Source organism: Oncorhynchus mykiss, chromosome 11 (assembly GCF_013265735.2).
Source record: "Oncorhynchus mykiss isolate Arlee chromosome 11, USDA_OmykA_1.1, whole genome shotgun sequence".
Taxonomy (NCBI): Eukaryota; Metazoa; Chordata; class Actinopteri; order Salmoniformes; family Salmonidae; genus Oncorhynchus; species Oncorhynchus mykiss.
In genome coordinates, this window is record NC_048575.1 from 17,114,602 (window position 1) to 17,128,415 (window position 13,814).

Sequence of the window (13,814 nt, forward strand, 5' to 3'; positions counted from 1 at the left end):
CATACCGCGGAGCCTGATTCCGTGGTATGAGGGGCCAAAGGTCACCGCTGGACGAGATTGTTCCTAATAAATCCCCGCAGGCGGGCATGCGGGCGCGGCCACGTCCACAGCCTATCGGACAAACAATGGCGTTTATCAATGACGAGAATGCTCGTGTTTGAGCTGTCATTTTAGAATGCAGAATGGAGCGACATACTTTTTTGTATTTAGGCTATTTGTCGATTCAAATGTTTACGTTTTATCCTTTTATCCAATGGAAGGTAGTCAAAATAGAACCGGTGGATTAGGCTACACCAGTTCAGTGGATTCTGTTTAGGAATATTGTATGTAGCTGCTGTTGATCTACATAACAATGTATATAATAATATGAATGTTTTGTAGCCTAGCCTAGGTCTATACCTCATTTATATTTCAAAGGCAATTATGAACAACAATTCTGGACATATTTAACTTGGTTTATATTGAGCCTCAATAGATCTTCCTTCCTACTCAATAGATCTTACTACCTATAACCTTAAGTCATCTGGCATAAGTGATTCCAAACATCACAGGGCAGTTTAGTGTGATTTGATGTAGGCCTATCTCTCTGTGCAACATCATAATTTTTTTCTGTAAATTCTATAGCCTATATGTTACGATGTCAATGACAAACATTGACAATTGTTGCCGACTTTTTTTGGTAAATACGGTGATTTAGCCTAAATAAATAAAATGGTTGATCGCATCCCTGTTATATAGAATTTCAGCTATAATCAAGATAAACATAGACTCATCGACCGTGGCGCTTCAAGAGAGGAGAAATACTTGAGAAATCACTATAATAATTTCAGCTGCTATAAATTGGACATTTAAATCAGTTGTTGAACAGCTGTTCTGAAGCTATAGTTTAAAATAAGCGAGTCCTCTCATTCGTGTAAAAGGATTAGAAATGCACTAGAGGAATTTAAACTATAAATTCAGATAGGTAAAATGAGAACAATAGTCTATACCTTCAACAATTCTTCAATAATATGAATAATAATTATAAGTAATTAGAATAAAAACATGGACTACTAAGCCCATAGATTGGTATGTTAGCCTTTAGTTTATGCCTGTTTGGGGTTGTTGTGAAATCAGTCTTTTAACCCCGAAGGAGGTCACTCGAGGCCAATCCGCTTCAGAGGTATTCAGAAATGGGATTGTTCGGAGAAGACGCGAGGCAGCCCTTTTTTCCACGGCTGTAACTTTCATAAGCAACACTAGTTTATAGTAGTAAAATGTTTGTTAAAAATTATTAACCTATGGGTGACCCTGCTATTGTATTCATTGCCAATATAAATAGACTACATGTAGCTGTATAAATACAAAGCCCTGAAACTTAATGATAAAAAGGTATACATTGAATATGAATGCAGGTATATACTTAGGCTAATTAAACCTAATTATACTTAAAGGCCCAGTGCAGTCAAAAACGTGATTTATCCTCTGTTTTATATACATTTCCACACTATGAGGTTGGAATAATACTGTGGAATTGGGAAAATTCTGATAATTTTCTTTTAGTGTAAGAGCTATTTGAAAAAACACCTGACATTTCAACTTGTTTTGGTGGGATTGAGTTTTGGCCTTTAAATTGGTTAATATACCAATAAGAAATAGAGTTACAAAACTCTCTGCCAAAAACAAATCGTTTTTTAGTTTTCCTCTCACCACTCAGACCCCTCCGAGACAGTCCTAGACAAATTCTTACTTGAGAAACTGCTCTTGCTAAGGAGCTATTTAAAAAAAAAAACATTTGACCATGTTGATTGAAAACAATCACAGTAAAGTACTTCAGTCTTACCCAGAAATTATTTGATATTGAGATTATAAGGGCTGCATTGGGCAGTCTAAGCATATCCTCATAAATGTTAACTCGTTTTATTTATGCTTAACTATCTAAATACACCCTAGGCTATAGGCCCTTATGGGATCTCTCAGCACCTGGATATATGTATAGCCGAAGCTTTAAGAGATTAGTGCAGAATAGGCCTACAGCAGTTTTATGCGGATTTTGTGCTGAATCATGAGGCTGACGTTTTGCATGGAGTTTAGGCTTAACACATTTGCATTTTCAAATGTCCATGTCCTGACCTACACAAACATGCACTTGTAATAAAGCAGTGGCTTCTTGACTTGACATTATATTTTCATTTATTTTCCTAAGGGGTCTGTTCTTCATAGTTTTGTTCTTCATATATAGGCCTAATTATTTTACAAGGTCCGTTCTATCAAACAGTATACACTTCAAATATAGGCCTACAGGTATACGTCTATTTAAAGATTGAATATAGGCAAATCTGCAGCTCAGTCTAGACTATTTTCCTGACTTGTTCCTTGTCCTCTCCGCATAAGAAGCTTTAAAATCGCGCTGGGCTCCATGACCAGGCTCAAACCCTCTGCCAGACGGTTACCCCCTCGACCAACGAGCCCCATGTGCAGCCCCGCTCCCTCGCGATCAGGAAAAGCCTCTCCCTGCAACCTGTCGAGGATATTGCTGAAGGCTTGGGGTGCTTCTGAAACCAACATGATTTCACAAATGTCTTTGGATCACGTCATTTTAACCAGACGAATACAGGCGCCTTTGAAATATGCCCTAGATAAGTTGGCTTCATGAACTCATTGGCTGCAATATGCGAGCAAGCGTTCAGCTTCACGCTGGAGGCCTTTTGTGTCTTTTGATGCATGCATCCATGCGTTGTTATATAATTTGAAATATGTTACATCATTTGGACTACTTCTCATGACATTATTCTCTCCAATTTTGTTCGAGGCCTGTTTGTATTGGACTGAAATAGCTCATTATAAAACCTTCATTGAAATGACATTAAGAGCTATGGTTATTTCCAACATAACTGTGAACAGGCTATATATTTTAAAATGTGACTAATGAAAACTAATATTACCTCCGCACGTTTATCCTTTAAATTAGGCATAGTGAATTTAAAATTAGATACAATAGGCCTATGCTCATTGAATATGTTGTCATTATATTAACAGTGCATCACAGGCAAAATAAGGAAAATAGTCAGTTTCACTTGCAGTTTGAACCAGGCGTTTCAGCCTTCACCTGTGATTGCAGTATGCCCTAGGCGTTTCGGCCTTCACCAGCGATTGACTATAGAACGTTATTCTATAGGCCTGTCATAAACCCATTAATGGATACTTTTCAAGCTTTCTCTAACGGAAATAAATATAGCGCGGTGGAGAGGTTAAGGTTTACCGCAGAAGGAGGAGGATGATCAGGCAACCATGTTTACTGGATTGTGGACTAGGCTATGGGAACACACTATGGTATTTCACCTAATATATATGGGAGTTTATTCAAATTGGATTTGTTTTCAAATTTATTGTTGGTCTCTCTCGCCACAGCAGAAATGTGTACAGGGTAGACAGTCTTTCAGCTCTCACAGTCTCATCTGTTTCTCGAACTTCAAATTTAGGATCGGCTTAAAACAAAATCTCAGAAACAAAAACAACTTTATATCGTTTTAGTCGAACAATCAACCATTGGCTGCAGAGGCGGACGTTTACCCCAATCCGCCATCCCGTTCACACAGCAAAATAGAAAACCTACTTCAAACTAATAGCGCTCACTTTTGCCTCTAGTGGCTGGTTTTTACGTCATCTCCTTATGTCCTCAGACATGGATGGACGTCGAATACTGATTTGTCTCACGGGTGACCTTGCTGGGCAGTCCACAGCATCTCTCTGGCCTCAGATGAACGACATGATGCAGCTCTATGGAATCACACAATAGAAATACTGTGTGCTGTAACATGTCACTGACAACTTTAAGAATAGTATGACAGTATAAGCAAATATATACTCAATAACTCCTTCCACGGGAGAACTGTGAAATGTGAGGAGTCAAGGGTTGATTTTTCAACAAAGTGCCAAAGAAAAACTTTTATTACACTATAGTAATTAAAGTGAATAATGGGATTTTAAAAAATTAATGCAAAAGTCTTCAAAAATCAGAATGAGGCGTGCTTCGATCTGGGACGCATTGTGTCCTGCACATTAAACCACAAACACATTTCCACGCCACTAACTTTTCTAATAAAGTTAAGATAGTTTTCTGCTTAAAGTTGAAATTGCATAAAAAAAAAGGCAGGCTTCAGGCAGTCAGTCTCATATGTAAGCGAATAGGAGATGTGCTGTTATGATCACACCTCTGTTATCACGGCTGCTAACTCTGCTGTTCTGTCAATGGAGACCAACCAGCGTGTTTACATAAATCAGCGTTGTAAAACAGACACCCGTCGGTTAAGTAAATAACCACCATTGTCAGTGAGACAATAAAAGCTATGGGTATTTCACTTATACGGTCTTTGAATTATACGGACTGAAGTGAAAACGTTTGTTCTGAGAGAGGTTGAGTTTCTATCGGTGTAATGATGGTTCGTGGTGTAGCGGTTTAGTTTATACATTCGTCTGGTTCAACGGGGCAGGCTGGTACAAATGCCAGGGTCCTCGAGCTTTCGCTTATGCAGGAGGTTATATAGGTCACACACACACACACACGCACGCACGCACGCGCGCACACACACACACACACACACACATGCAACTCTATATAGTACGTTTTTAAAAGACTAGCTCATTATAATATGAGCGTGAGTGTAATTAAAAAAACATATCCCTCACCTCCAGAAGACTCTCCAAGCCGTTACCGTAGCAGGGTTGAAATGCAGGGTAACGGGTCGCCAATATAGAGCTATAGATGTGAAGAGGTTAACTGCATTTTCACTGGTTTTCACCTACACCTATTCTCCAATAATGTGTAGGCTTTTTAGAAGTTGAAGTACAGGCTTCAGCATCATCATGCGTGGGTGGCAGTGTTGGATTTGTATAGTGACTAAAGCAGCAGTGCTATTTCTTTCTTGCTATAGCAACATGATTTGGTGATTTCAATAGCTCAACATCTATTCATTTGAAAATAATTCTACTTTTAATAATATAATTATTTCAATTGTTGAGCTAATCAAATTCGTCGATGGAATTACCATTATTTAGTAGTTGGTTCATTTGATTCAGGCGTTGATGCAACACCCTGCATTACCAAATCAGTTGTGGATTTCTGCTGTACATGGTCAACTAGGGCCTAGTGCTGTACGATCACATAGTCCTACTTTGGTCTGGCTGCATTTACCTATGGAAAATAATGAAATAGGCCTAATAGAAGTGTTGAAAGTAAGCCTAGGCCTATTACTATTCCAAAGACTATTGGTAAAATAACACTATTGGTAATTTGGACAATTAAGTGCGCAAAATGCATATCGGAACTTGGGCAAAGGATAGGCTATGTGATTTCTGGTATTCACGATGTGTAGGATCAGACTTTATCAGACTGCATGGGACGGGTTAACACCGGCAGCATTTGCCTATTGATTATAGTCAGTGTGGTCCAAAGTTATTTATGCTCGCCTAACACGAAATCTCCCGGAAATCTCCCATTGAAATAAATGCAGAATTTTACAATAAGATCGAGAAACTAAATGTGTGTCAATGTTTTATTTATTTTATTGTTATTTAACAGACAAGTCAGTTAAGAACAAAGTCTTATTTACAATGAGAGCCTTCCCCGGTCAAACTCGGACGATGCTGGGCCACTTGTGCGCCGCCCAATCACGGCCGGATGATACAGCCTGGATTCGACCCATGTACTTTAATGACCCCTATTGCACTGTCTTAGACTGCTGCGCCACTCGGGAGTATTGGTGAAGTATTTATAGACAATATTATATAGCCTATACCTATGTGGAGCGATGCAGAGGGTTCGAGGGTTATGCCTCACTATGGCTGTTGGAACCCGCGACTATGTGCCTCAGAAACAGTTCCCATGTTTTGCATGTTCATTTTAAAATTCGACGCTGTAACCTGGATTCGAACCAGGTACTGCTGTGACGCCTCTTGCACTGAGACGCAGTGTGATAAACCACTAGGCCACTGGGAATTAATAGCAGACGGATTTATTTTATATCAAAGTTTTTTTTGTGATTTGAAATTTACACAATTGTTTCCCACAAGCACCAATGAAAACTAGCCTATATATAGATTCAAATGTATTTTACTGAAGCTAGTAACTGCTCTGCTCTCAGAATATCAACCCATTATCCACATGTGCATGATAGAGCCTTAAACAGTGTGTGTGTGTGTGTGTGTGTGTGTGTGTGTGTGCGTGCGTGCGTGTGTGTGTGTGTGTGTGTTTTCTATCGGCCCTATACAACTTAAAATATAAATCATTAGCCTAATTAATGATATTATTTATTTGTTCATTAATTCGTATAAGTATTTTGTATTATGGGATTTTGAATAGTCTTTTCAATTACCTTTTGAGAGGAAATGAATGACAGGCAACAACATATATATTTATTTTTTTGTTGTACAGTTGAGGGATTTAATAATAGAGTAGTGACAACTTTGATCGGTCTTTCGTATTTAATTGTCTGATAGCTCAGTGCGTTCTGCTGACCCTGATTCAGGCTGTGTCCTTCAGCGTTAATCTTTTAACTTGTGTTTCTAAACAAGCACAGCAGGGAGAATACTGTATTGAGTGCTTTGGATGCAATAACTGTCCACGCAGCGATGGCGCAAGATAGAATAGTCAACGCCTTTTGTAAATTGCTTGTTTTTTCTTGATCCAACTAGTGGTTTAACTATTTTAATCCCTCTCTGCCTATCTCTTGTTATTGTATAGAAGTTACAGTCTATTGGTTCGCAATCCGCATTGGAATTTATCTCCAATAGTCGTCTGTTGCTGCCTACTGCCTAACCTCCACCAGTAGGCTACCGCGGGGGCTCCAGGCAGATAGGCCTGGCCTAGGTTAGACTGCCCTCTACCCCGGGGTCCACCCATCAACCTCCTGGTTTACCATACCATAAAATCCCATTAATCAAAACCGCAGCAGAGAAACAAACATGGCGGATGAGATGTTGTCGGTTGTGAATGGGTACTATGCACTACGAGTCGATCATGTATTCCTGTGGATATCAATGGTGAAACCCTTCGTACGGCCTTAATGGCAAACAAAAGCCCACATGTGTACTACAGGTTTGTGTATAGAAGTGCGTGTACTGCTAGAAGTTTGTACTGACTTTGCCTATATGTTCACTAGGCCAACATGTCCATAATTACGTAGAAGTAGGCCTATAGTGTGTATCAAACATGGCAGTGTAATATCTCTGTGGGTCTTAGTTACATTTCAGTAATGGATAGTAAAAGTTGTCCCTTGCACCAATATTTCCTAATCCAAAATACGCTCTGAGTTACACATTTGTCCAAAGAACCAATTCTCTTCCAATATGGTATCCTCTTGGTGAGGTTTCAGTCTATGTAGGCATACAGTGTAATACCAATATGAATGAAGTGTGTGATTGTTCAACTCACAACAAAGAGAATGCAGCGTCACTCACACTCAGATGTCTTTAATGAGTCATTCATAACTCGGAAGAAAGGGAAAGTGCTTCAGAAATCCAACATTCAAGGTTTTCATTTCGAGTGCATTATCCTAAACAACAATGATATACAAAACCCAGTAATTCACAAAAATAAATATTCCGTTTTTTATATAAACAGCCAGTGACTTCAAATTTAATGTCAAAACCCTGACCTCAATCAAGTATTGTATCAAAAAGCTAAAATAAGGTTTGGAGTTGAGAGGAAAAGCGAGAGGGAGAACGAGAGGGAGAACGAGAAAGAGCCCTGTGCCTCGAGCTGCTACACCATGCAATTATTTACATTGATAGCGTCACTGTCAGAGCTCTTTTAGTCTTCCCTACACGCCTCTACCACCATCTCCTTGCCCGGGTGATGTTCTCTGTGATCGGCGTGAGAATTGGCGAGTACCTACAACGGGAAGTGTGTGTGTGTGTGTGTGTGTATGTGTGTGTGTGTCCTCTCTAAACGCTGGGCTGTATATCCCTCCTCTGGCCCAGTACACTTTGACGCGGGGATTACGCGGTGGAAGCTTCCCTCGTGCAACATATGAATTCCATCCCTCCCCTCCCCATTACTCCCTCTAGGTTGGAGAGAGATTACGTCATTTTCAAATGGAGATTAAAATGGCTGTGTTTAGTTTGGAGGCAAATGTGCCATTTTTAAGTGCTTCTCTACCTTCGCTACAAGGGAAGTGCGCACTATGGTATGGGAAGCCTACAGGCTTGGGGTGGTAGAGGTGCATGTCACACACAGATCAATCTATACAAACTCTGAGCATTGTGTGAAACGGCGCTTTTTTCTCCCTTAACTACAATCACCAATCGAATGGGCTTTTGTTTCTGTCTTTGCTGCTGATGTTGATGTGAGAATCCTGACATTATCAGGCATGTTGTTTGTGGTTATGTGCCAGGCTGGCTCGGACTATCTTTGTCACAGGGAGAAAAGCTAATTCTTAGCCACAACTTCACCAAATCAACATTTTACGTTGGTGGAAAAATATCGATATTTAGGTGCAACTTCAGTTAAATTTGACTGAATTGTATTCATTTATTTTTGGTCTATTCTTAGTTTATTAATTAGCAACATAAGGATCAATGGAAAAAGTTTGACATATAGGCCTATACATTCATCACGCGTCCATATGTAAAGGCTAGATTTATACATGTTTATGTGGCAACATTAGGAAATATTTTTCTGACTTGATTCATGTGAGAAAACAGCGTAGAGACTATATCAGTTGAAGTGGAGATATGGAGAAGGACATGGCCTTTTGTGGAAAACAGAGTGCAATGCTTTCATAACAAAGGGACACAATCAGCTTTGTGTTTGGGCCTACATTTTCGACTGACTGTATAGTCTATTTTAATAATTTTGTATGGCTGGAGATGTTCCCAGGTCAATTCAGCACCGTGGGCTTCCCAGCAGAATTTAACAGGTAATTATGCATTTACCCACCGAGCTAATAGCTAACTATTCCACAGCAACGTGCTGTGCTGGGCATTTTATTCATTCTTGCAGATGTAAGGATACAATAAACAACTGATAAACTGCTCTAATACCATGTTGACCCAAATAGAAAATAATTCAACCTCATGTGAATGGCCACAAATAACCAATTATACATTTACACATTTTAGATGAAATAGTTAAATGGACATAAGCTAGTAGCCTACCTTATCTTACATTTGTTTTATTTGAACTTCTCTCATAATGTAGGCTATCCTACAATCATCAAGCGGAAATGGGACCCTAGAGTGTGTCAAAGTGCAAAGCATGTAGGCCTACCACTTGTGCTTTCATGTGTTGTTTCTAAATTAAATTACATTAGGCTCGGTGTGTTGTAAGACATCGTTTTGGTGTGTTTGGGTTTTTGTTTAAGTGTGATGCAAACCCCAAACTGGTATTAAGCCAGCGTCTTGGACAGGAGTGTAATTTTCACCGATGTTCTCATACTTTTTTCGTGTAGGACATTGCGAATGTTTTAATTGACAAATACATGTGTAATATAAAGGAACATGTCCCACCAAAATGCTAAAAAAGGCAAGGCTGTCCAGGACGTGTGATTTTTCACTGAAAGGCTTGATCTGTGTCAGGCCTGGGCAGTCTCTCTCTGTGTGATTGTCTGTACATAAGGCCTGCAGTGTTTTGGGGCCTTTATGGGTGCTGGCGGCTGTCTGACTACAGCCAACATAAGTTTACCAGGAAATACTCTCATAAATACAAACAACGCTGGAAACCATATCACAAACACTGAAAATCTGCAAGCACCAGCCAGACCAGAGTAATGGTAATTTCCCTCACAATTCTTCCTAATTCAATATAGCCTGTCCAAAGAACATTATGAATTTGGACTTGCTTGGATAAATTAATTGAAATTTGAAATCGAATTCAAAAACAGTTATCTGAATTAGATAACATTTAGATAAAATGTACCCAAACTCTGGCAAGCATAAAATAAAAATTGAAATTAGGGTTTCTACAAGGTTTTACCAATCCTATAGTGAAAAAAACAACCACGGCTCATAATAGGACTAATGTGACAGACAATAGTAGTAGCCCTAACCATGTTACCAAAGGAAAACCCTGAATCTGTTGATTAAACCCAATTTGACCCAAGTTAAAGCTGATGTTAGAAAAATACAGTAAAGAAGACCAACATATAGGAGTGCTGTGATTTTTATGAGAGGGAGTCTCCCCCTCTCTTTCTCTCACCACAAAGGGAGTAGGCCTAGAGCACAACAAAATGTTTACTTCACTGAAACCCTGGTACAATCCAACCGCTCGAGCGTCAAGGCGAAGAGAAAATAGATCCGAGAGAAAGTCATGTAAACCCATTTTGCCAAACCGTGTAGCCTATTGCTTATGGTAGATAGCTTGTTTAGAGTTAGTTAGTCAGAATAAATCCATGAGGGGGGATCGTCCAGTGGCATGGGTAGAGCATCTCAAATATGGTCCGCGCGATATGGAGAATAGTAGTGTATATAACTGATCTATAACTCCACAACGAGGAACGTTTTAAATCCACTACATCATATAAAGGATACAATTTAAATAAAAACAACGGAAGGACGCAAGCCATTAGAGCCTCCCATTCAGTTTAAGACTCAAATTGTAGTCAACGTAGGTTTCCATCCAGGTGTTTTTTCTTTCTCTTGTTTTTGTCAAAGAAAAAAGCGTGAACATTTCCTGATTCTCTGAGCGGGTGGGGGAGGGACAGGCAGACCGCCAGGCTGCCATCGCCACACGGGGTGAGAGCGAGGGGGAGGTCGGGGTCCCCCCAGAGAGTTCAGAGAGTAAGCAGGGCTTAAATCCCCGTCGCTGCCCACTAACAGGGACGGAGGAGCGGGGAAATTCGCCATGAAGCTGAAAGGCCTCTTCAGAGGGGCTGCTACATTACTGGACGCGCGTTTTCGTTTAGTCGCCCCTGTTAGATCCTCAGTATTTCCCTCACAAATCTCAGCTTTGCCCACGGGACGAGAAGACAAAGTCCTGTCAACTTTAGACACGTTCTGTTTCTGCTGCACCCTTGAAATTCCAGGCTTCTTCCCCAGCACTAGACTCCTGTAGTTTTTCCTGACCCCAGCTCCGTTTTTATACTCCCCTTCCTCGGGACAAGGGGTGTCTTGAGTGCTCCCGCATTCCTGCAAGCCGGAGGAGGACTTGGGAGCCCCAGCAGAACTTTCAATGGCTTTGGTCTCGTTGTTGAAACAGCCAGCAGCTTGTTTGATGTCGCCGCCGTAGTATTGGCCATTGTTGATATCCGCCTCGTCTCCTAAGCATTGGAAACCAGAGGCTTGGCTATAGTATTCGTATTCATCATAGCTCTCCTCCACTTTGATTTTCACATTCTGCAGGTTGAAGGGGGGAGTCTTGACCGCCCTGCTGCGCTCGGGGAGGGGACCCGCGGACACTGATAGCTCCTCCGGCTCCGTCTTAATGGTTTTGAGCAGAAAGGGCAGTTTCAGGTTGGGGCTGATTCTCACCTCACTTTTTAGATTTGTAGCTAATGAAAGCTTGTTGTTTTTAGGCTTGGGGTACTTTGTGTCTTTGTCAAGCGCGGAGTGTGAGCTCAGGACTGGGGGGCATTTGTTTGCGTGTCCCGTTGTCCTGTGTGGAAGAACCGCTTTTATTCCGTTGGGGTTAGGTGAGGGGCTCAGTGCGTACAATTTGCTGGACACAGGCTCGGTTCGCTTTATCTCTCGTTGGGTCTGGACCTGGGACTCAGGAACCTTCCTGTCTCTCCTCTTAGTGAAATAACTCCCCCGGGTGACAGGCGAGCTGAACCTGTGTGTGTGTGTGTCCTGCTTGGCCTCCCTGGCTGTAAAGTCATATTTCGGTTGTTTCTTCGGAATGTCATAGTCCACCTGGCTGGTTCCAAACTGGCCCACCGGTTTAGATGGCTGCTGCTGGTGGCTGTAGTGGAAGGTAGGCTGCAGGAGCAAAGGTGCGTTAGTGTGCGAGATAGTTCTACTGTTGGATAGAGTTCTAGAGTTCGACTGATTTCTAGTGCTGGAGAGAGTTGTGGAGAGAGATTGGGCATTAGGCAGAGTTCTAGTGCTGGAGAGAGTTGTGGAGAGAGATTGAGCATTAGGCAGAGTTCTAGTGGTGATATTTTTGGTGGTGTTGAGAGAGGGGAACCGGGCCCTCCTGAAGCGGATAGACTGGACAGACACTTGGCTGGACACAGAGCTGCTGTCAGACTGAGATGAACTCTCCTCATCAGAACTGACCTCAGAGCTCTCCAATGGGCTCTCCTCTTCATCCTCCTCATCAGAGGTCCCAGAGTTGCTGCTGGTCGATAAACTGGAGCCGATGTCGGAGTCGTTGTTGAGGCGCTCTGAGTAGCAACTGGACTCCGTGTCACTGCTGTAGCTCTCCGGGAACCCCCCCACATGTTGATGCGGGTGACGATGATGGTGATCGTGGTGGTCGAGGTAAAACTCGTGTCCAATGTCAAAATGGCTCAGAGTTGTCCGGTTGTGGTTGTAGTGTGTTTTGGGCTTTCTGCAGCACTTGGGCTGCACGAGGAGCACCGGGTGGTGTGTGTGAGAATAAGTGTGTGAGTGTGTGTGTCTGCTCCTGCTCCATGACTGCCTCGCGCCGCTGCTGCCCATATCCCTGCCGCCGCCCCCCTCGCGCCTCCTCTTCCTTTTGTGAAGTAGGTCGCCGGTTGCAGAGAGCCTGGACTGAGCAGCAATGGCGGACTGAAACAACACTGGTTGCCGGCTCACCACGCTCCGGAAAAACGAGTGTCCCTGGCTAAACGCGACGCAATTGCTCGGTATTTGACCAGTTTCATAGTTTTTAAAGGGTTTACATGATGATTTGGTGACAGAGGAGTAATCCCGACCGAGGGATTTATTGTAAATTTGAGGTAGATTGGAGTCGGGGCGCAAGGTTGGTTGTTCTCTCCTGCCGGCTTTGTTTTTGAGGGACATAGTCTGTGGAACGCTGTGCAAACTTAACCAAACTTTCTCCCTCCATAACCCGGCAGGGTGCGTGTCTGCGTTGAGCTTGCCTTCGCCCACACCCTCCGGTAAACTGGCTTTCTTTGCTTTTCTTTTGTTGGATTTTAACACGCGCTCCGTTTTGCAGGAGAAATAAAGCGCCTCTACGTCCTCCCGTGATATCAGAGTACATTTAGCCGCGTGGAAAGCAATAGAATTGATTGCTTTGAGCTTTCTTAACTCCTCCAAATCACAGTGGTGTTTTTTAACGTTCAGGTGATCCATGCGTTTGTGCACGGTGGTTCGGGGAATATTTTTCAGCAGGTCGGTGAAGACCTGGGAGAGGGCGAACATTTGTTTTCCTTTAATCAGCAGGTATCCCAGCCTCACTCCCTGCATCTCCTCAAACCCAAACTTCAGGTCTCCCATGTTGCTTTTCACTCTCTATTGTAATAATCTCAGCATTTAAGTAGTAGCAGTTGTATTCATGCAGCCACGAAAATAAAGGAATAAACTCCCTGTTTTGAGCTCAATGCATTCTGACGCGCCGGCCGCTGCTGATGCGTCCTAGTAGGCTACCTCCAAGCTGCGTCATGAACAGGCAAACTTTGAGATGCCGAGTTAAATGGAGTGGTATCGGATGGGTTCACAGCATCAGTCCCCGGGCCCTGCCACGGACCAGGCATGGTGGAGGAATGCGAGGGATTACCGCCAGGCCGGCTGCTGGCTGTCTGCTATCCCCTGTCTCTCCTCCTCTCCTGCTCACTCCCTCTGACCGGCAGCACGACAGGAAGGTGTATACCACTGCCACAACGAGAGGATAAAAAAGAGAGAGGGGTAGGGAGAGAGCTACACAGAGAGAGGGAGGGAGAGAGAGAGGGGGGGTGGGAGGGAGGGATGGAAGG

At 42.5% G+C, this 13,814-nt stretch overlaps 1 protein-coding gene across 1 annotated transcript; it reads right to left on the reverse strand.

The window, feature by feature from the left end:
• Positions 1-7,433: 7,433 nt before the first annotated feature.
• On the reverse strand, positions 7,434-13,770 carry skida1 (SKI/DACH domain containing 1). The gene has a single exon (XM_021620389.2). It carries the CDS (start codon positions 13,336-13,338, stop codon positions 10,624-10,626), a length of 2,715 nt encoding a protein of 904 aa, XP_021476064.2. The 5' UTR covers positions 13,339-13,770; the 3' UTR covers positions 7,434-10,623.
• Positions 13,771-13,814: the final 44 nt, after the last annotated feature.